General features: G+C 41.6%; 1 protein-coding gene across 13 annotated transcripts in view; it reads left to right on the forward strand.

The window, feature by feature from the left end:
- PCM1 (pericentriolar material 1) overlaps nt 1–22508 on the forward strand; it is a 108430-nt gene that overhangs the window by 47097 nt on the left and 38825 nt on the right. For 9 of the 13 annotated variants that reach the window (XM_061584818.1, XM_061584812.1, XM_061584820.1 and 6 more), the window contains 10 exons: nt 37–150; nt 707–897; nt 1883–2083; nt 3037–3259; nt 6881–7026; nt 11074–11264; nt 11707–11884; nt 13004–13356; nt 15439–15606; nt 17314–17370. In XM_061584818.1, the coding sequence (XP_061440802.1) occupies nt 37–150; nt 707–897; nt 1883–2083; nt 3037–3259; nt 6881–7026; nt 11074–11264; nt 11707–11884; nt 13004–13356; nt 15439–15606; nt 17314–17370 (1822 nt within the window). The remainder of the gene's footprint in view (nt 1–36; nt 151–706; nt 898–1882; nt 2084–3036; nt 3260–6880; nt 7027–11073; nt 11265–11706; nt 11885–13003; nt 13357–15438; nt 15607–17313; nt 17371–22508) is intronic. The other 4 variants (XM_061584819.1, XM_061584823.1, XM_061584825.1 and 1 more) reach the window with 2 other exon arrangements.

Below are 22508 nucleotides of genomic sequence, written 5' to 3' on the forward strand. Positions count from 1 at the left end.
AATATTAATATTCCCATTTTAACATTTCATTCTTAGTTGTCATCTAGCCTGGATAATTGCCCAGGGAATAATCCAACACCCGCTGCTAATGAAATCAATGCAGCCAGCAAGGCTCTGGTTCAGCCAGAAGAAACCACAGTGGATAGTGAGGTACTTCATATTCAGGACAACACTGATAAACTTTCCTCTTTAGATTCCAAATATTCTTCAGTAAATTGGGACTGCACCGTTGTAAAAGACTGGTAAACTTCTCTCATCCCATCCCTTCCTATTACTTTATTTTGCCTCATACTTGGAAGTATTTTGGGTTAAAAATTGGAATAAAATATGCAAATCAAGCAATCATGAAAACCTTGAATGCATTTGAGAAGTTTAAATTTGGCTACTGTGCAAGAGTTATAAGGGGAAGAAGAGGCTGAGTGAGAAATGAAGAGGGTGAAAGGATCATTAGGATACCCTGGGAAAGAGGCTTTCTAGATCTCCTGCCTCCTTTTCCCTTTGCTTGTGTCTCATTCCTTCATAATGTCCTAATTAAGGGGATAGGGAGCCCTTTCTCTGTGCTAGTCTAACAGAAGACATTGAAAAGTTGCACAGTTCTGAGTGTGCTTGAAATGGGATTTAAAAAAACCCTTAATCTTGTACATAAAATTGCAGTAACATATTTGATTTGTATTTCATTAAAATATTTTCTCTTAATATTTAACAGCTTTGGTCTGAGATGCGTAGACATGAGATTTTAAGAGAAGAATTGCGACAGAGAAGAAAGCAGCTTGAAGCTTTAATGGCTGAGCACCAGAGGAGAAGAGATCTAGCAGACAGCACTTCTGCTGGTGCTGGATCTATTAAAAGTGATGGATCAGAGACTCAGTGCACTCCCCAACAAAGCAGAACAGACAAGTAAGAGAAAAAGTCAAACGAGAAGAAAAAGCTTCCTCATCTGGGCTACATTTAGGTTGTATTCATTGTAAAGATAGATACCTTTTCAAAATTATATTTAGATTCAGATTTGTTCTGAATGAGCTATAACTAGGATTGCCTATACTTGGGTCTGAATACTGCTTTCTACAAACCATTTCAAGGAAGGGAAGAGATTCCCTTTCAGGTTTCCTTCCCCCCACCACAGATTTGATCACTGCTGTGATATTGCTGCTTCCTCAAATAGCCAGGCTGATTGTTATATAGCCAAGCTTGCTGATCTTGGTGCAGAAGGTTTGAGCAGACACTATTAGATTATAAACAATTTGTCCTTATATTGCAAAGACATAGTTGTGAATTGAAAAATGCAGTAGCTACTCGGAACAAAACATACACCCTGAAAGATGGAGAAATACTCTAAAAATAAAACAAAGGCATAACTAACTCCCCAGTATAATTTGGATCTTGCAGAATTCCCAAAAGACATACAGATAAAGCAAATTGTGTTTCTAGAACATGACATTAATTTGGGAAGTACATACAGTAGGGCCCCACTCATGCGGTGGATTACATTCCAGACCCCCGCCGAAAAGCTAAAATTGCCGGAAAGTGGGACATAGCCCGAAGCCTGCTGCTGCTCCAACTCGATCATCTGTACAGAACAGCTGATCGCTGTGATCTCTAGCATGGCAGCTGGAGCTCCCCACGTTACAGCTGATTAGTTATAGCGTGCAATCAGCTGTAGCGCAGGGAGCTCCAGCAGCCGCACTCCAGCTGACAGTGCTTGGCCCCTGAAGCTCCCCACGCTACAGTTATCTCCCCGCTGGCGCCATATTAGCGGGATGCCGAAAAGCAGGGCCCTACTGTACTTGCTGTTCTTACACAGTGCACAGTTATTTCTGTGTGATTTGATTTCATTTTATTATGCTTTAGCAGCAGAATGACTTTTTTTAATACCTAATGCTAGAACAACGGCAACATGGGGAGGGTCTACTCAGTGTGCACTCGATGAAGATGATGGTGGTGGTGATGAAGATTTATATCTTTCTGATGGGCTTGGCCAAGCAGAAGAGGAGGAAGAAGAGCAAGAATTTAGTTCCAATGAGTTCTCCGTGTGTCCCAGTAATGTAGATCAAAGTGCATATTGTGCAAAGGAAGATAAGGAGAGGTTAGTTTTGCATGTGCATTACCAATAGTGAAGTTGTAATTAATTCCCTTTAAGAAGGCCGTTTCCTTTGATTGTTTATTAATAATGTGAATCATTTGTTCTGTACTGAGGTCCATTCCGCACAACATAGGAAGCAGACCTTTAACATTGTGGCACCCAGCTTTTAGAATTCCATCCCCTTAAATATTATACATGCACCATCTCTGTTATCTTTTTGGCACATACCAAAGACCTTCCTCTGTAAACAAGCCTTTTAAGTAGAGACCTTATCCAGTCTCCGTCTGTGTGGGAATTGCTTTTTAAGATGTTTTTAAAGCTTTTTTTAAAAATATTTTTAAAGATGCATTGTTTTAATATGTCGTAAAGTCTTTTGTTTTTAAGATTTTTTAGTGTTTTGTTTGCCACCCTGGACTCCTTCTGGGAGGAAGAGCGGGATATAAATTTAATAAATAATAATAATAATAATAATAATACTGAGAAGTTTACCCTGAAAGGTTATATATAACCTGAAACTATGAACGTGTGGGTATTTGGTGTATTTCTTCTGTGACTTCATTTGTCTGCTTACTACTGATGCTTAGCTTCTAAGGCCTGCTTATAACATTTATTGGATCAGAGTCTTTGTGTTGTAGAGGAGAGACACTGCTCTGTCCCACCTCTACACAGAACAGAACGTATGATGTAGGTGCTTCATCCAGATGCCAGATAAAATAAATTCTTCCCCTTCACAAAGAAGGTGAAGGGAGGCTGTACAAATCAGGTGACTGTATCATATATGATGTTACCTGCATGGTGAAGGGGAGGAGGCATGAACTAGGCTTGGGTTCCTTTAGAACTGAACTGGCTATATTTCTTTTGCCTTGTAACCGTATTTTTTACTTTATGAAATGTTTTCTACCCAGAGCAGAATTTAGAAATGTGTAATCACTTGTTATAACACTAATTATTCCCAGCTGGAAGAATCCTCGTCCTCTTTCAGCAGATGGAAACTACCGTCCTCTCGCAACAGCAAGGCAGCAACAGAATATCAGCATGCGGCGTCAAGAAAACCATCGCTGGATGTCTGAACTTTCTCATGTGGAGGAGAAAGAACAATGGCAAGAGCAGATTAACCAACTTAAGAAACAACTTGAATTCAGTGTCAATATTTGTCAGACTTTAATGCAAGATCAACAGGTAGAATGAAAAAGACGTTAATTTTCTCTCCTGTATTTTTCCATCCAGTGGGGTATTTAAGGTTATGCCTAGATCCCTGTCTTTCCTGCTTTGTTTTTTTTAAAAAAGTGGCAGGGCCGAATTGAGCCCATTGTTGAGTGGAATTTTACTTTGGGGAAAGGGAGATTGCCTCCTATATTAAGAGGGAATGATTTAAACCCTTAAGAAACCATCACTTCTCCTGTTGCTGGTGAAACTCATCAGATTGGGTTATAGCTCCACCTTGTGGTCACAGGCGGGAAAGACAAGTTGAGGGAAGTAGGTCGCTCTCATTCTGTCTTTGCTCCCTTTTTTACCTCAGGTTTTCTTATTATTATGTATCATTGTGCCTTTAAAGCCCTCTCCCTCCCGCTATACTGCTCTGGTGACTATTTCTTCCTTTAAAAAAAAAAAAAAAAGGTCTCTGTTTTTCCCACCCTTTTTTCCTATCTCTGCTTTCTAATCTTGTTTTGGGCCTTCTCAGCGGGGGGGGGGCAGGGGGGAGAGTGAAGCAGTCATATCTCCATTTACAACAAATTCTTTCAGCCTGAGTCCAATTCTTTCGGCCTGAGTCCACTGCGCCTTCGTGTCAGGGTGTGTGTTGCGCTCACTCTGCTTCCTTTACCTCAGCGGTACAGCTGAAATGGTGTCCAGCAGCCTTTTACCAGAGGCATCTACGGTTCCTGTGCTCCCTGCAGCCCGCAAGGCCGAGCAGAAGCGCAGACATCTAGAGCCCCCCCCCCAGCCCAGATGAAGCCCTGGGGGCAAAAAAGCTGTGCACCAGCAACAGCAAGTATTTTCCTGCGCCTCATGGCCACGAAGCAACAAAAGGGAGGGGTACCTTTCCCACTGCCATGGTGATACAGAGGATCAACTTTATTAGCAGTGGGCTACATATCCTCATACCTGAGGAGAGGAAGAGTTTCTGGGGTTTCCAGAGGTCTCCCCCACTAGTTCAACCCCCTCTCCACCTTATCCCAAGTCAGCCAGCCTCCATCCCATACTCAGGGCTCTGATGACGCTGGCCAAGAATTCCTCCTTAGTGTCAACATACTGAGGCAAATTAAAGAAGCCTTAATAGGAGAATTATCAGCACAGTTAAGGGCCACCCCTCCCCCTCCTGCTGCTTGTGAACCACAGCACAATGTGCATTATGTTTCTGCAGACCCTAGTGTGTCTTCCTCGTTGCACTCTGGGCCTTCTGTACAGTTGCTGGTGCATGCTAATTGTTCTAACCATAGGGGGATGGAATGGCAGGCGGCTCAGAAGCTCCTGTCCTGTGATCCCTCCTGTGGCTGTTTCCGTGGATCACAGTAGGGGATTGGAGGGGCCCAGGGCACACTGGTGCCCAAGGGGCCCATCATACCTGGAGCTGGCCCTGATGGAAGACCTTCACATTCTGGTGTTCTTCCAAGGGATTTTCCGCACGCAACCCCAGGTTTTCCACCGTTCTAGCCTTTCTCCAAGCTGGTCGTGCAAAGGGCCTCCAGCCCAACACCCTGAAGAGGCAAAGTGCAGCTATATTTTCTCTAGCTTTCCTATCCTCAGTATTTCCTATATCCCATCACCCCTTATTGAAGAGATTCCTTGGGGGGTGACCCTTAAGTGTCCTCCTAGGTGCATAGATACCCATCTTAGGATCTTCATAAGGTGCTCAGGGCATTACAAAAACCTCTCTTTGAGCTCTTCAGTAAGGTTTTCTTAGACTTCTATCACTGAAAGCCCTTTTCCTCGTGGCAATAACATCCGCCTGTAGGATTTCAGAATTAAATGCTCTGTCAGTGGCTAAGTACCTCTGTATTTCATTCAGCGTGATCCTCCGCACTGACCCCTCTTTCCTCCCTAAAGTACTTTCTAGATTCCATAGACAGCAAGAATTGATCCTTCCTACATTTTGCCCAAATCCATCCCACCCCTTCTAAAGAGTCTGGCATTCACTTGACCTTAGAAGGGACCTTAAAGTGTACATTAATAGAACAAAAGCCCTTAGACAAATGGACTCTCTTTTTATCTCCTTCTACCTGGCCTCCTTGGGTAAGAGGGTCACTTCCCCTACTCTCAAGGTGGATTAGGGCATGTATAGTACTTGCCCATGAGTCACAGAAATTGCCAGTCCTGACTAGAATTACTGCCCATTCTGCGAGGGCTGCTGCCACCTCTGCAGCACTGTCAGCCAATGCTCCTTTGGAGTGGCCACTTTGGCATTGCCCAGTTCATTCACCAAACAGTATAAAATTGACAGGTATGCTTCAGCAGAGATGGCCTTTGGCCAAAGGGTTCTACAGCAGATTCTATGTGCTTGATGGACAGCTTTTTACATATGGCCCTCCCTACATGGGAAGCTTTAGAACATCCCAAGCTGATGAGTTTCACCAGCATCACAAGAAAAAAACATTGGTTCCCTACCTGAAGGGTAGTTCTGTGTTGCTGGTCAGAAACTCATCAGCCCCACCGTTGTGGCTGTCCTTTTTCTGTTTTGCATGTTTATCTGGGATTCTCATGTAATCCTCAATTAAGGGAAGTAGGTTTTTGTCTTCCACTATTGCATGGTTGTTTATTCCTTTGACATTTTTGAACTTGGCGAGGATACAAACTGAGGAATCCTGGGAGCTACCTACTTCCCTCAACTAGTCTTTCCTGCCTGCAACCACATCAGCTATAACCCAAGCTGATGAGTTTCTAACCAGCAACACAGAACTACCCTTCAGGTAGGGAATCAATGGTTCTTTTGTGGTGATGACCTCAGTTGTTACAGGCTAGTTTCCAGCCTCCCATTTCTTCTGCAAGGTTCCTGAATATGTGACACAACAACTCCAGAATTACTATTATTTTGTGACTCTCCAGCCCAGTTATGGACTGAGATGTTTTAGTAGTTTTAATGACACTATTATATTAACCTGGAAATTCACTGGGGAAACTCCTCATTGTTGATATTCTGGAGTTCTTTGCTGGCTTTTGACACTATGTGAATTACAGTATATTGTTGCCATGCCTCAAAACTTAAGTGTGAGGATGGGATTCTACCTTAAGATGGTTGTACACTTTGTTCTGTGGAGCGCTCTCAGAGTGTTATAATCAACAGTGCCTCTTGAGACTTGTTATGTGGTGTTCTGCAGAGGTCAATTTTGTTACCATTGTTGTTAACAAACCTACTTGTTCTACACAGCTTTGGTTAGTTTCAGGGCAGTATGATTATGTCATGACTAACATTGTTAGCAATTTCTTTTCATACTGTATATTGATTCCAATTGTATTTTTAAAAACAATTTTTTAAATATTGTATACTGCCTTGGTGTGTTAAAATGACAATTCTTAATGAGAATTTAATGTTCTCTTGTGGATATTAGAGGTCTCAAAGACGGGTTGTGCTCCCTGCAGCTCGGAGACAGTAAATGCCTAAGCTTCAACAGAAGACTTAGCTCCTCACTTCCTGTTGAAGTTCAGTTTGATTCCTATTGCAGCTCAGCACATCCTCCTGTGATCTCTCCATCTTCTTTCTACATACCTTGTGCTCCTTTGGGAGGAAGGGTGGGATAGAAAATTAATAAAAAATATTTTCATGTATATAGATACATGTCTATTTTCACACATTTTTCCCTGCAGACTCTCTCCTGTTTGTTGCAGACATTGCTTACTGGCCCTTACAGCGTGCTGCCCAGTAATGTTGCTTCACCACAAGTACATCTTATAATGCATCAGTTAAATCAGTGCTATACTCAACTGACATGGCAACAAAATAATGTTCAAAGGTATTCATTTCAACTTTATAGTTACCTGCTCAGTATTTTTGAGAAATGGCAGATTATAATGATACAGGAATGGTCTGTTAATGTATTTAAGGGAATCCTTGTCACATTAGAGTTTTATGTGCGCACTCCTACTTGAAGCTACCATTGGCTAGGTAGCTTGGTAGATAGTGCTGGGGTTGAGTCAGTGGTCATGGTGCATGTTGGCACCAATGACATGGGGAAATGCAGTCATGAGATCCTGGAAGCAAAATTTGGGTTGCTAGGTAGGATACTGAAAGCCAGGTGTACCAAGGTAGCTACCTCTGAAATGCTACTGGTTCTATGCACAGGGCTAGGTGTAGCTTTGTAGTCTTAATGTGTGGATGAAACGATGATGTCAGGGTGGGGAGTTAGATTTATTAAGTGCTGGGGAACATTTTGGGACAAGCTGGGTCTGTACAAACAGGACAGGCTTCACTTGAACCTGGATGGAACCAGATTGCTGACATTTAAAATCTAAAAGGTGGCAGAGCAGCTTTTAAACTGATTGAGGGGCAAAAGCTGACAGGAATCGAGGAGAGTGGTTTGAAACAAATCACACATCCCCGGGATAAAGTTAAAAAAAATGATGAAAACTTTAAAGGGATAGGCCTAGAACTAGGCACTGTGAGTGCAGGGGCACAAGATAGCAATCCAGAGAGGCAAAAGTACCACAGGCCAAACCAAAAGTGCCAAAGGCATTTACAGAGAGACACTGCATACAAGTGTTTATACATTAATGCTAGAAACCTCTGAACCAAGATGGGAGAACTGGAGTGCTTGGTCTTAGAGGACAGCACTGATATAGCGAGCATAATGGAAACGTGGAATGGAGAAAACCAGTGGGACATGGTTATCCCTGGATATAATCTGTATCAGAAGGACAGGGAAGGACGTATTGGAGGTGGTGTCACTCTGTATGTGAAAGAGGGCATTGAATCCAGGAAGCTGGAAACCCTCAAAGGGGCAGACTCCTCCACGGAATCATTGTGGGTGGTGTTACTGGGCCCTAAGAGTAACTTAGTACTGGGGACACTTTATCATCCCCCTGATCAAAGTGCTCAGGGAGATCTTGAGATGAAAAATGAAATTGAGGAAGCATCCAAACTAGGAAATGTTGTAGTAATGGGTGACTTCAGCTAACCTGACATAGATTGGCTACGTATGTGTTCAGTCATGACAAAGACGTACAATTTCTAGATCCCCTAAATGACTGTGCCCTAGAACAGTTGGTCATGGAACTGACAAGATGGATGGCAACTCCGAATTTAAACTTAAGTGGCACCCAGGACCTGGTACAAGATGCGAATATTGTTGAACCAATTGGGAGCATTGGTCATAGTGCTATTAAATTAAACATACATGTAAATGGCCAATTGCCAAGAAAATCCAACATAGTCACATTTGAATTCAAAAGGGGAAACTTCCCCAAAATGAGGAGGTTGGTAAAAAGAAAGTTGAAAGGCAAAGTCCAGTAACCAGATCACTCCAAAATGCTTGAGAGTTGTTTAAAAACACAATATTATAAGCTCAACCAGAGTATATACTACAGATCAGGAAAGGTACCACCAGGGCTAAGAGGATGCCGGCGTGGTTAACAAGCAGAGTCAAAGAAGCTATTAGAGGCAAGAAGGCTTCCTTCAAAAATGGAAGTCTTGTCCAAATGAGGAGAATAAAAAGGAACATGAATTCTGGCAAAAGAAATGCAAGAAGACAATAAGGGATGCTGAAAAAGGAATTTGAGGACCACATTGGTAAAAACAAACAACAAAAAATTCTGTAAATACATTCAAAGCAGGAGACCATCTAGGGAGGCGGTTGGACCCTTGGATGACAAGGGAGTCCGAAGGTGTGCTAAAGCAGGATAAGGAGACTGTAGAGAAGCTAAATGGATTGTTTGCATCTTTCTTCACAGTGGAGGATATAGGGCAGATCCCTATGCCGGAACTAGCTTTTGCAGGAAGGTAGTCTGAGGCAAATAATTTAATTAATTAAGAAGAAATAATGGTGATGAGAGATTAAGCTCTATGCTTAATAGACAAAATAAAAACTGACAAATCGCTGGTTCCGGATAGCATCCACCCGAGAGTTCTCAAAGAGCTCAAATGTGAGATTGTTGATCTTCTAACAAAAATATGTAACTTGTCCCTCAGATCCGTCTCCATACCTGAGGACTGGAAAGTGTTCAATGTAATGCCAATCTTAAAAAGGATTAAGGGGGAATCCTGGAAATTACAGGCTGGTTAGCTGAACATCTGTCCTGGGAAAATTGGTAGAAAGTATTGTTAAAGATAAAATAACTAAGCATATAGAAAAGCAAGTCTTGCTGCAGCAGAACCAGCATGGCTTCTGCAAGTCTCACTAACTTATTAAGAGTTCTTTGAGAGTGTCAAAGAGAATATAGATAGAGGTGATTCAGTTGACATAGTGTGCTTGGACTTTCAAAAAGCTTTCAATAAGATACCTCAGTAAAGACTCCTGAGTAAGGTTAGCAATCATGGAATAAGAAGAGAGGTTCTATTATGGATCAGGAATTGGTTAAGTAGCAGGAAGCAGAGAGTAGGACTAAATGAATAGTACTCCCAATGGAGGGCTATAGAAAGAGAACAATATGCTGGACCATATGGGCTATTGTTCTGATCCAACAGGCTCTTCTTATGTTTTTAAAGTGGAGTCCCCCAAGGATCTGTATTGGGACCTGTGCTTTTTAACTTCTTAATAAACAATCTAGAGTTAGGGATGAGCAGTGGGGTGGCCATGTTTGCTGATGATACTAAATTGTTCAGGGTTGTTAAAACAAAAAGGATTGCTCTGAAAGGACCATACTGAGTGAATGGGCAGTAAAATGGCAAATGCAATTCAGTGCAGACAAGTGTAAAGTTATGCATATTGGAGCAAAAAAATCTTAATCTGACATATACGCTCATGGGGTCCGAACTGGTGATGACTAACCAGGAACGAGACCTTAGGGTTGTAGTGGATAGCTTGATGAAAATGTTGACCCAGTGTGCGGCAGCTGTGAAAAAGGCATATTCCATGCTAAGGATCATTAAGAAAGGTATTGAAAATAAAACTGCTGATATCATAATGTCATTATGTAAATCTGTGGTTCAGAAAGGGCAACCAGAATGATCAAGGGAATGAAGCAATTCCCCTATGAAGAAAGGTTGCAGCATTTGGGGCTTTTTTAGTTTAGAGAAAAGGCGAATCGGACATGACATGATAGAAATGTATAAAATTATGCATGGCCTGGAGAAAGTGGATAGAGAAAAGCTTTTCTCCCTCTCTCATAACACTAGAACTTGTGGACATCCAATGAAGCAAATTTGGGAAGATTCAGGTCATACAAAATAAAGTACTTCTTCATGCAAGGCATAGTTAAACTCTAGACTTTGCTCCCACAAGAGGCAATGATGGCTGCCAACTTGGAAAACCTTAGAAGAGGATTAGAGAAGTTTATGGAGGAAAAGGCTATCAGTGGCTATTAGCCATAATGGCTATGCTCTGCTTCCATAGGTGGAGGCAGTATGCTTCCAAATACCAGTTGCTGGAAACCACAGGAGGGGAGAGTGCTCTTGTACTCAGGTCCAGCGTGCGGGCTTCCCATAGGCAACTGGTTAGCCACTGTGAAAACAGAATGCTGGACTAGATGGGCCATTGGCCTGATCCAGTAGGCTCCTCTTATGTTCTTATGAAATAAAAGTGTGATGCCTCAAGCACAGTGCAAGCAAGAAACACTGCAGTAATGTTATGTAATATTTTCAAAATAACATTTGTATGCTGTTTTTGTGAACATAGTAGAAATAAGGCTATCATAATAGCCTGACTTGCTTATTTCGTGATCATCTTAGAACATATTTAACCCTTGTTAAAACTGCTTAGGGACTGAAATTTGGACACAGATGCATTTCTGTACTACTGTTTACTAAAATCATGCCTCTTGAGCATTTGTTAATTACGCATTTTTGAAATAATTTGCTTAAACAGCCCTTACATCACTTCCTATTCAAAAACATATTAATTTCACAGGTTGAAGCAAATGCTTAATGATCTGATGCATCAGCAAGAGCAACAGCAGGCAAGAACAACCAAGAAGGAAAAGGGCAGCAGGGCACCACCACTTCCATCACCAGCTATGTTTTGTCCCTTCAGTTTTCCTTCCCAGACAATGAACCTTTTCAGTATGCCTGGTTTTACGAATTTCTCCTCTTTCCCACCAGGTAAGGATTTCCAGAACTGTGAAGGAGAACACGAAAGGGCTAGGAGCAGATCACAATGGGTTTTGCTACTCTTCCCCAAGAAAAGTTCTTGAAAGCAATATGTCTCATCATATTGTTTTCCTTGAAAGTAAATCCTCCCCCAGTCTTCCTTAAAATCTTTTTTACTAACTTCATTGTAGCTGCTTCGACCCTACTTCACTTTCTGCTCGATAGCACTAAGTTCTTTCCAGCCATGAAGCTCGTTGGGTGGCCTTGGTAGGATCGATTGAGGGAGTGACTGGGCTTGTAGGATAGTTATTAGGAAAAAATTGGATAATTCCATGCGCTCTGTCTGGGCTTCTTGGATAAAGATGGAATACAAGTTTGATAGACTATGAATATGTTATCACAAACATTTGAATTATGGAGGGAGTAATATTTCTGAGTTGATTTCTGTTCACAGGTATCAACTTTGGCCCAATGTTTCCATCTGGTTTGGCGGATTTTCCACGCAACTGCGCTGCTCAAAGCGGTGAACATCAGCAGCCACCCTTAGAGCATAACACTACTGGGAAAACTGACTACATGGCATTTCCAAAGCCTTTTGAAAGTAATTCCACTGGTGGAGCAGAGAAGCCAAGGTACTTTAAACTTAAATTGAACTTCTGTTTGTGAGCATCATTGTATTAAAACTCAAATTAGAACTTGTGCTTATAAGAGTGATTTAAAGGTTGAATTGTACATAGATGTTGGTGTGATTGAAGTTCTGATTTAGTGGTAGTTCAAGCCAGTAAAGATTTAGTATACTTCCAGAACCAATTCAGCTAAAGTTCAATTCTGGACCAATTTAGTCCCAGAGAAAAGATAGAAATGATTCACATTACAGTCCTAATTTGCCAAGTTGGATGCAATAGATCAGTGCTGTATCCAAAGACCATTCTCCCTGGGGATTCCTCATGCCCGGTGAGGGTTGGGGGACTTTTCAAACAGCATGTGTTATGTATCGAATAGGTTTTGAAATAAAGATTTGGGAGAAAAATTAAGGATTGGGTTTTCTTACTTCATGCCTGCAAATTACAGATTTATGTTTGCTTCTCATTTTATAATGCTACTCATTGAAACATTTAATTGCTTTGAATATCTATTTGATTGTTGTCTAACAGGGATTTTATTTAAATTAAAGAGTACACTTGGGCTGGTTCAGATGTAGTGTAAATCTGTAGGATCACAAGCTCCCTTTCTCCCTCTCCTCTTGCAGGCCCATTTCTTTTTATAGTAGTTCAGCATTATGTCTGATCAGTGTAATACCTTGAAGGCATTCTGAACCTGACTTGTGGAACCCAGGCGTTAACCATGGTTAAAATTGATCAGGTGTAATAGTGAACCATTTTAAGGAGGAATACAGAAATTGTGTGCTGGAGGGGAGAGATCATGTAGTTACAGTAGGGCCCCGCTTATACGGCAGGTTAGGGACCAGACTCCCGCCATAAAGCAGAAATCGCCATAAAGTGGAACCCATTGACTATAATGGATCGCGCTGTGCGAAAATGATGCCAAAATGCTGCAAAAGCGCAAAATTGGGTTTAAAACGGGGAATTTCCCCTAATTGAAAGCCGCCACCTCAGCGGAACGCCGGAAAGTGGGGACCTACTGTACACTTTAGTTGTCTAGAAATGCACTTCTTTTATTGGAAAGCTTCTGACCTTGCCCCCCATCCCATGATTTGAGAATGTATTCTGAATCTTTCTGTTTCTATTAAGAGGTCAGATGCAACCTGAAGAAGAAATGGAGAATAGATCAATGTGGTTAAATGGACACCAGGAAGGAGGAAAGCAGTTGTTCCTCAAGACCGGATTTGCACTGCCAGTGCAAAATACAACATGTGGAAATCACAAAAATGAACCCGAAGCTAGCAGGAGGAGGGAATTTGATGAAGAATCTCTGGAGAGCTTCAGCAGTATGCCTGATCCAGTTGATCCAACTACTGTGACTAAAACGTTTAAACCTCGGAAAGCATCTGCACAGGCCAGTCTAGCTTCAAAAGACAAAACACCAAAGTCCAAGAATAAGAGGAGGAATGCCTCCCAATTTAAAAACAGGCCTACAGCCAATGGTAGGTTCATACTAAACACCCATGATTTGGGATTATTTCATTGTATGTTTGTGTCAGTAATCTGCATGTGCTCTATCTTGGAGGCAGGATGGCTATGAAAACTGTAAGTAGCACACCAAAGCTTCAGCAAGAGATGTCTCTCACCTGACACTAGGTTGCAGTTCCAAACAGCAGGATATTTATTTATTTATTTATTAAATTAGTCGTCCATCTGGCTGGTTGTCCAGCCACTCTGGGCGACGTACAAGATAAAAAAAACAAAAAAAATACATTAAAACGTTAAAATTTAAAACCATAACAGTAAAAACCTAACCCACCCCAAAAGCCTGCCTGAAGAGCCAGGTCTTCAAGGCCCGGCGGAAGCTCATCATAGAAGGGGCATGGCAGAGATCATTTGGGAGAGAGTTCCACAGGGTGGGGGCCACTATTGAAAAAGCCCTCTCTCTAGTCCTCACCAGTCTAGCTGTTTTAACCGGTGGGATCGAGAGAAGGTCTTCTGAGGCTGATCTTGTTGAGCGGCATGGCATTCCTGACGATGCTGGAGGGCTCCTTCAGATAGACTGGGCTAAAACCGTATAGGGTTTTAAAGGTCAAAACCAACACCTTGAATTGGGCCCGGTAAACAACCGGTAGCCAGTGCAACTCCTTCAGCACTGGAGTGATGTGATCAAGTTTTCTAGTCCTTGATCATTTCTCGCCTCCACACTGGTGGTGCATCTGGCAGCTCTGCATTTTGATTGCTAATTCTGAGCTGCTTCTGTCAGATTTCTTCTCCCCCTTCCCCATACACATCAAGAATAACTTTTGCCCTCTACAAAATGACAACATTTTATTGAGGTCTGGAGTATATATTTTTTAAAATCCACAATGAAGTAATAAATATTTACTAAAACAATGTATTTTGGAGAGCCAGTGTGGTGTATTGGTTAGAGTGTTGGACTACAACCTGGGAGACCAAGATTTGAATCCCCACACAGCCATGAAGCTCACTGGGTGACCTTGGGCCAGTCACTGCCTCTCAGTCTGAGAGGAAGGCAATGGCAAACTACCTCTGAATACCGCTTACCATAAAAACCCTATTCATAAGGTCGCCATAAGTCGGAATCAACTTGAAGGCAGTCCATTTCCAAAGCAGTTCACTTCACTTCAGGGTTTTATAAGAAACTGATTAGGAGGACCTACTGAGATTGCTTAGTATAGATTAATTACCCTTCAACATACTTTGGCTGTCCATTTGTAATTTTTACCCATTAAGAATGTGATTTCTTTCTCTGTTCAAATGTGTGTGACTTTTAAGTTTTCATTAATAGGTATGGAACCAAGGGATCATAACTTTGTTCTAAATTAATTATCTGGAATAAATGTGAACTTTCATGTGAATTCAGAATAGAATTAAAATCTGAGCTGAGTTTTGGACTATTGTAGTACAAAGGGGCGTCTAACAGTCAGTGGAAATTGAGATAGATACTGTAGTCCTACTACACACACTTGGAAGTAACTTTGATTGACAGCAGTAGTACTTCTACACAAGTGTGAAGATATTTCAAATACATTGATAGCGATCCATGTGGACTTCCCTTCAGAACATAACGAGTTATTAAACTGAGTAGAAGTTTCTAATCTGACAAGATAGTTGTTGAGATATTATTTGACTTTTTAAAACTTCACAATATGTCTGAGAACATAAGACTTTTGATATAGGATGAGATAAAATGTCTGTGTAATCCAGTATTCTGTTAGGCAGTTGCCTCTGGAAATTCACAAGCAAGGAGTTAAGATGACAGTCTTTCCATATGTTTGTTTTCAGCATTTAATAGCCAGAAGTATGTTGCTTTAGAACATGGTAAATCTAATCAGTGCCATGCATCATAGCCATTGATAGACCTATCCTCCATTAATTTGTTTGTTTGTAAGAGTCATCTAGATTGGTTATCCCAATTTATATGTTAACTTCCTAGTGCCTGTTAACTGAGGACTTTAAACTGTGTTAATTGATCTTGAATTCTGATGTTTAATTAAATATTAAGACACTTTAAAAATAATTTTGGGGCAAGCTGTAAAAATTAATCTTTTTATTTTAAGGTTTTGAAAGTGCCAGTGTCTCTAGTACATGTGAGCCTTACAAGAGCAACAGGAGTAGGCACTCAACTCGGAAGGAAGAAGTAATTCCAGCAAAAGTGTTCAGTAAAAAAAATCGGGAACAACTAGAAAAAATAATTAAATACAGTAGATCATCAGAAATGTCCTCAGGTACTTTAGAATAAACATCTTAACTATTTTTAAGTGTACCGATTCAGTGGCTATTTACATGATCTTCAGAGGAACGGAATCTTACTAGGATTGAAATTTTCTGCTAATGGACTGTTGTGTTCACATAATTGTTACATGCTATTTTTTTTAAAGAAGCTTCATTAAAGATGTATAGATGGAAAATATTATATGCTGAAGAATATGCATGGGATTTTATGCCCCAGACCTAAATGCATTTGCATGCTATTAATGTCCTTTTAAATGTGATGGGAACTCGATGCAGGTAACATAGAACTGTGCTTTAATATTAATCCCCTCCCCCACAAGATTATAATGGATTGTGCCCCCTGAAAAGCCCCTTCAGAGGGTTGGGCTAACCCTGTAAGTGTGGGAGATGGCATGGAGGAATTGCAGGGGGGAAAGGGAATCAGCAAAAATTGTTTCTTCTCTCTCTCCCCCTTCCCCCCAATCCCAAAGCAGGGTTCCTTCCATTAATGAAAGAGAGACCCTGGATACAATGATCCAAACATTACAGTGTTTTATTGAAACATTGATTTCATATTTTTTTTTAATAAGAGAGCCTTAAGTAAACAACAAAATAGCAACAGGTCTAAAACTACTGTTCCTGAATGTAATGTACTTTCAGTGTTGTACTTTTTTCACCTTTAAAGGGACATAATTCAGGCATATATTTAGTCGCTTTTTGTTGCAGGTAATGTTGGAAATCCAGTTCTGGATGTTAGAGCATTTAAATAAAAAAACCATATAGCTCCATTCAAATTTTAAACATTGGTTAAGCATAATTTAATAACTTGACAGTGGACTGATTTGAATATAACTTGAAAGCATAGTTTAGCATTGCAAGAATGAGTCTGGCCTGTTCCTTCCTTCCCCCCTCCAATGAAGCCGCCGGAAGGCGTTCAGAAGCTTTCACTTCAGTTTTTGATTAACCGCAGCTTGCCATATAATCCAAACCCAGACAAACTATTTAATCTTATGATTAATGAAAACAAGCCAACTTTAAACCATAGTTTATAAATCTGGCTTCTTTTCCAGTGATCATAGTTATGATTGGCCACAGTTCATGGTTCATATGACATGCTGTGGTTAATACAAAGTTGGAACAGAAGGTTCCGGTCTTCTCATTGTTGTGCCAAAGTGGGTACATGAGTCCATGGGCAGGCTAGGCTCTTCTTGTAACACTAAACCATGCTTTAGCATTGCATTTGAATGCCTCCAATGTCCTTTTTTACCAATGTGGTGTGTGTACGGGTTTCTTTTTCTCTCCCCCTTTTGGGGTTCTTTGAAATCATGGGAGACTAGTTTAGTCTTGAGACTTAAATCATCTTTATTGAAGTGTTATGTTTTCAGTGGAATTTTTATTAGCAAACAAGTTTCAGTTGTGATTTCAATGGAACTATGTATGTGAAATTCTGTATAAGCCAAAAATCCAGGGCATATGCTTGAAAAAATCCCTTTTGGAATCTTCACACCTCACTGGGATTTTTGTGGTAATACGCTTTTCTCAATCCCCTGCCCTCAAAAGACCTGGGCTCTATGGGGATTTAAAAATATATACATAGACTCATTTGGATTACTCAGTAGCCTTTCTCCCATTATTTCATTAGGCCTTGCTTTTCTATCCCGATACACATTTTTGTGTTTATCACTGTCTGTCCTTCCCACCCACCCACCCCTTTCCTGCAGCACATGCTAGGAGAATACTGCAGCAGTCTAACAGAAATGCATGCATAGAAGCACCAGGTAATGCACTAGCTGCTTAGCTTCCAAACTTACCTTTTCTGATCTCTTGTCCTAAATATTTTTTGTAGGCTGCTTATTGAATTAGCCAAAAATGCACTAATCCAAATGATTCCACAGAATAACATAAACAGTTCTTATCTACTTGCTTTCCTAATTAGGTACTTTATTATTCCTGAAAGTCACAATAAACCCCTACATATCTTTGATTAAGGGAAAGGTAGCCAGTGTATACCCTCCACATGTTTTGGACTACAGCTCACATTATCCCAGGCCATTGGCCATGCTGACTGGGGCTGATGGGAGTTTGAATCCAAACAAATGGAGGGCACCACATTAATTTTCTCGGAATTAGGAATTTCTATGTCAGAGGGATGAGACTTTCAGGCTAAGTTTTGTGCTAGTATCTCTTATGGTAGAAACTAAGCAGTGTATTAATAAATAAAATGTTTGATTCTACCTGTTTGCATCTGGAGATATTTGAGATACAATACAGTACAGAAAAGTATTTGTGCAATCTGCTGCTTGAACTGCTGTTGAATCATCAAAAGTGGACAGGTAACATAATTTGCTTTCTGCTAGGAAAATGGAAGTGTGTTGCTATGCTCATTGCAGGCGATTAATCTCTCACGTCTTTCTGACTAGGTGAGCTCTTGAAAAGCCAGACGTTGTACACAGAATAATATAAATCTAAACATGTTACCATTTATGCTCAAGTGAAAATTTCAAAGGTGTGCCATGCTGGCTAATCTGAACTGGTGCCAAATAGTCTCAACCAATGGGAAATTTGATTTACTAGTCAGGAAAAGTAGAACAGGAGCATAGAACCCCATCTGTTCTTTTAAATGAGTGAATAATATATTAAGGGGAAGAGTTATAGCTCAGGAGTAGAACACATGCTTTGAATGCAGAAGGTCCTAGGTTCAATCTTTGGTGTCTCCAGATATAGCTTGGAAAGACTGAGCTAGGTGGACCAATGGTTTGACTTGGTATAAGGCAGTTTCCTACATTCCTATATATTATTGCCTAAAAAAGAAACTGGTTGCTGAAACTCAAAATTGGGTTTTAGTATACATACACATGTGCTCAACTACTTCAACAGATACAAGAGCCATTTGACACCTTAAAGACTAACAAATGTATTACGGCATGAGCTTTCATAGCCTACTTCATGAGCTGCATGAAGTGGACTGTGAAACAAATAGATTTGTTAGGCCAGGATCTAAAGAACCGCACACCTAGTTGCATGAGATCCAAGAGTTGTTTTGGATCCCAGCCATACTTTTAAAGTGTCATAAGACTGTGAATATTATGCTAACATGGCTACTGTCCTGGAAATTCACTCTTGACTTACACCAGCTTTCCTAATCTTTGGACCCCCAGATGTTGTTGAACTACAATTCCCATCAGCCCAGTCAGCATGACCAATGATCAGGAATGAGAACTGTAGTCCAGCAACATCTGGGGACCCAAAGATTGGGAAAGAGTGACTTACACTTAATAACGAACGACCTGATAGTGAGGTGTGCTATTGCAGCAATGTTTCAGATGCATCTGAAAATAACATAGATCTAAAACATACATGTTTTAAGATGCAGAGTACTGATTCTTGGCAAAAATGTTGTCACTAAATCATAGCATTGTACTAGTGTGTCAGTCACTGTGTGGTGTTTCCCGCAGGTAGCATACCATCAGGTGGGTTCTAGCGATGCCTAGTATCCAAAGGCAGGAATGCAGTAGTCAAGACTTTGGCTGCTGCTTCTGGTTAGACCCCATTCCATTCCTGCCTTTGTCCTAGGTTGGGTCCTTTGGTCTTAGCGCTTCTGAGTTTGTTCCTTGCTATCTGTGCTAATTTCTCTCAGTTTTCTTTTCTATTCTTATCTGTAGTGTTTCTGCTTCACTTGTTTTTTATTTAAAAAAAAGGTTTAAAAATTGTTTTTATTTAGGATTTTTCAGGGACAGTTTTTTTCGGGGGGCAGTTTCACCAGGCTCGGTCAGCCTTGGAGCTCGCTGGTTCTTCACCTACCCACTCTTGTGACTCTGCTTCCCCTCCCAGCTGGTCTCCTCAGCGCTGGCGGCCATTCTTGTGGCTGCTCCAGGCCTTCCCACGACAAGAGTCTCAGCGTTTTCCTGTTTGGAGCTTGTGGCTGCAACTCCCTTCTCTGCCGTGCTTCTCCTTCTTTCACCCCTTAGAGCAGCTAGAGCAATAGTATGCCATTGTCTGCCTTCTCCCTGGGGACCAGGGCTGGAGGCAGCCATTTTATGTGCGGCTGTCTTCCCGCTCTTTTTCAGAGACGGTTTTTTGTGTGCTCATTTTCCATAGGAGGTATGCCATCAAGCGGGTATTAGCTCCACCTATTGTCCGAAGGCAAGAATGTTTCTGAAATGAAGACTGGGGGCGTCAGGCCCCTCCCACTCTCCAGTTCATTCTTGCCTTCGTACCGAACAAGTTTGAGATTATTGCTTAGCTTATAGATAAGTCTTTCGTGTTTTTGTGACAGGGTGGGAGATTTCTGTGTACTTCTGTACGTTTTTTCCTTCCCTGTCTTGTCTTCGTTTTTTATTTGTTTGTTCACACTTTGTTTAAAATTTGATTGTTTCCCCTGGGGATTTTCTTGCAGGGTTTTATTTTCCCCTTGATTCTTCCCCAGTGAGTGCCTAACGGTGCTTCAGAGAGACCGCGGCTGCGGTCCTCTCTTCTGTAGGCGGCAGACACTGGTTTTTACAGGAGCTTGCGGCTGCAGCTCCTTGCCTTTCTGAACGGCCATTTCGGGAGACCGCGGCTGCGGTTTTCCCCTCCTCAGCAGGCGGCTGCTCACTTAATCCGTCAGCCTGCCGTTACAGCTCTCGCGCCGCTGTCCCCCTTCTCTTTATCCCTCACTGCATTTTGCGCCAGTTTCAAAGCCTGCGCCTGCAGTTTTCTCCATTCAGTGTCCATTCTAGTTGAACTCCCGCCTCCCTCCAGCTCGGTCTGCGGCTTTTTAAAGCTCGCCGCGACCGCCTTCGGAGCCTGTGACTGCGGCTCCGTCTTTTCTCCTTGCCTGCTGAGACTGTCCCGCGGCAATAGAGAGCTAGCTCTCTCGCTGCGATCATGATTATCAGCCCCGCACCATTAGATCGTATCCTTTGAAGGCGTTTTTTGAGCTCGTTGGTGCTTCCCTAACCGCCATTGCTTCTTCACCAGTTCTAGCCTTTTTGATTGGCCTATTTTCCCACTTCTTTTCGCGGGCGCCATTTTGATTGTCCGTTTTCTCCCGCTCTTTCTGCTAGCCCACTAGTATTGCATGTTGGCATTGCGGCTTGCCTGTCAGGGCAGAGCCACTGCGTATAACAGGAATGAATAGAGACAGAACGCTAGAAGTGGTGAAGATGAATCTTTTACTGATCCAATAGCTTAGGTCAGATACAGATACAGATACACGAGCTCTCTCCTTCACAGACATCAAATGCACCCCCCACACCCTGAGCTGTTTCTATGGAGTTATATAGCCTTGGCAGCTTTCCTGCCCAGCCACCTGCAGCCTTCGGTCTGCTCTCTGTCCTTGAGCCCCAGAGTGTGCTTACTTTAACCCTATCCATGTTTTTTTGGAACACTTCGTGTCTCAGCATGCTAACAAGCCCCCACCTTCCAAACAGACATGGCTTTCCTACATTTTACATTTTACAGTTTTGTTTTCTCATGTACAATTCACATTTCACCTATTACAGTTCAGGTTTACAGTTTCTTTCTTGCTTCCGGTCTCTCACTCCATCTTTTATTATACATTATACATTTGTTTATCACATCAGACAACACATCAGTCAGCATTTATTTCTGGTTTGAAACATGTTAGATACAAGGTTTCCTCATTTGTTTTGCGTTCTGGCACTTCTGTAAAACCTGTATACCCATGCATTTCATCATGTTTTCGTATGATATCTATCTGGAATCTATCAGGCGGTTTTCCCAGATTAGATCTCCTTGAAACAACTTTTGGTTTGGGACTGCTATGTGTTTCTGTTTCAACAAGAGCATGTTCCTCTTGTTTCTCCTGTTTCACTGTTTGCTCCCTTTGTTCAGAGCCATTGCGTGTGTGCGTTACTTTTGAACACCTAAAATGATTCCTTTCTGAGCTCTGTTTCTGTAAGAACCCTTTGGCGACCAGACGTGCTCTATGTATTTCACCTGTGTTTGTTCTTTTAGGTTTACGTACCCACTTGCACCCTATCATTGACTTGCCAGGAGGCAATGGTTCCAATGTCCACGTTTTATTGCTATCCATTGCCTCTAATTCATCCTGCATTGCCTCTTGCCATTTGGCTTGCTCATCCGGAGACATTTGTTTAATCTCATTTATATCCCCTGGATCTCTCTTTGTGTCTCCCTCAATCCACGAGGGACGTTCTTCGCACAACGCTACCAAGGCTTTTATTTGTGGCAGTGCTTGTACTTTTTCCTCCATTACTTGAGTACCTGTAACTGCAGTGAGTGTCACATGAAACAAAGACTGCTTAATGAAACCTTTCAAACGTGTCTTGTTTCCCTTCACTATCTCACATGTTCTGTTTCTAAATATAACAGTGAACCCCATCGCACACAATTTAGATACAGATAAAATGTTACATTGAATGTCTGGCACGTACAAAACGTCAGTAATAATTGTATTTAAAGCACTTAAATGCACAGTACCCATAGCTTGTACCTGTTTTTGAGTCCCATCAGCCAGTACCACATGTGAAGTCACTGGAACCATTGTCCTGAACATAGACTTGTCTTTTATTAGATTGTGAGCAGCCCCAGAATCAATAGTCCATATTCCTTTAATTTTATAGTCTCTTTCTCTGTCTTTACCTTCAGCATTCAGTAGCTGCACTTGCGACGAATTCCTTCTCTGTTTTCTCTGCCGCAACTCACAGTCTCTTTGAAGATGAGTTAATGACCCACAACGATAGCATGCCTTTGTTCCAAACGACCTGCCAAACGACCTGCCATTAATCTCAGTCTTTTCACTTTTTCCTTCCGACTTTCTTTCCTTCTCCTGTTCAGAAGCCTCCTGACGTCTCTCCCACTGCTGTATCAACTTGCCTGTCACGTAAGGGAGCTGGTACTTGAGCTGGTACAATCTTCTTGTTAAACTTATTTTATTGCTTGTTGCTTTTCG

Source organism: Rhineura floridana, chromosome 9, assembly GCF_030035675.1.
Source record: "Rhineura floridana isolate rRhiFlo1 chromosome 9, rRhiFlo1.hap2, whole genome shotgun sequence".
In the NCBI taxonomy this organism is placed as follows: Eukaryota; Metazoa; Chordata; class Lepidosauria; order Squamata; family Rhineuridae; genus Rhineura; species Rhineura floridana.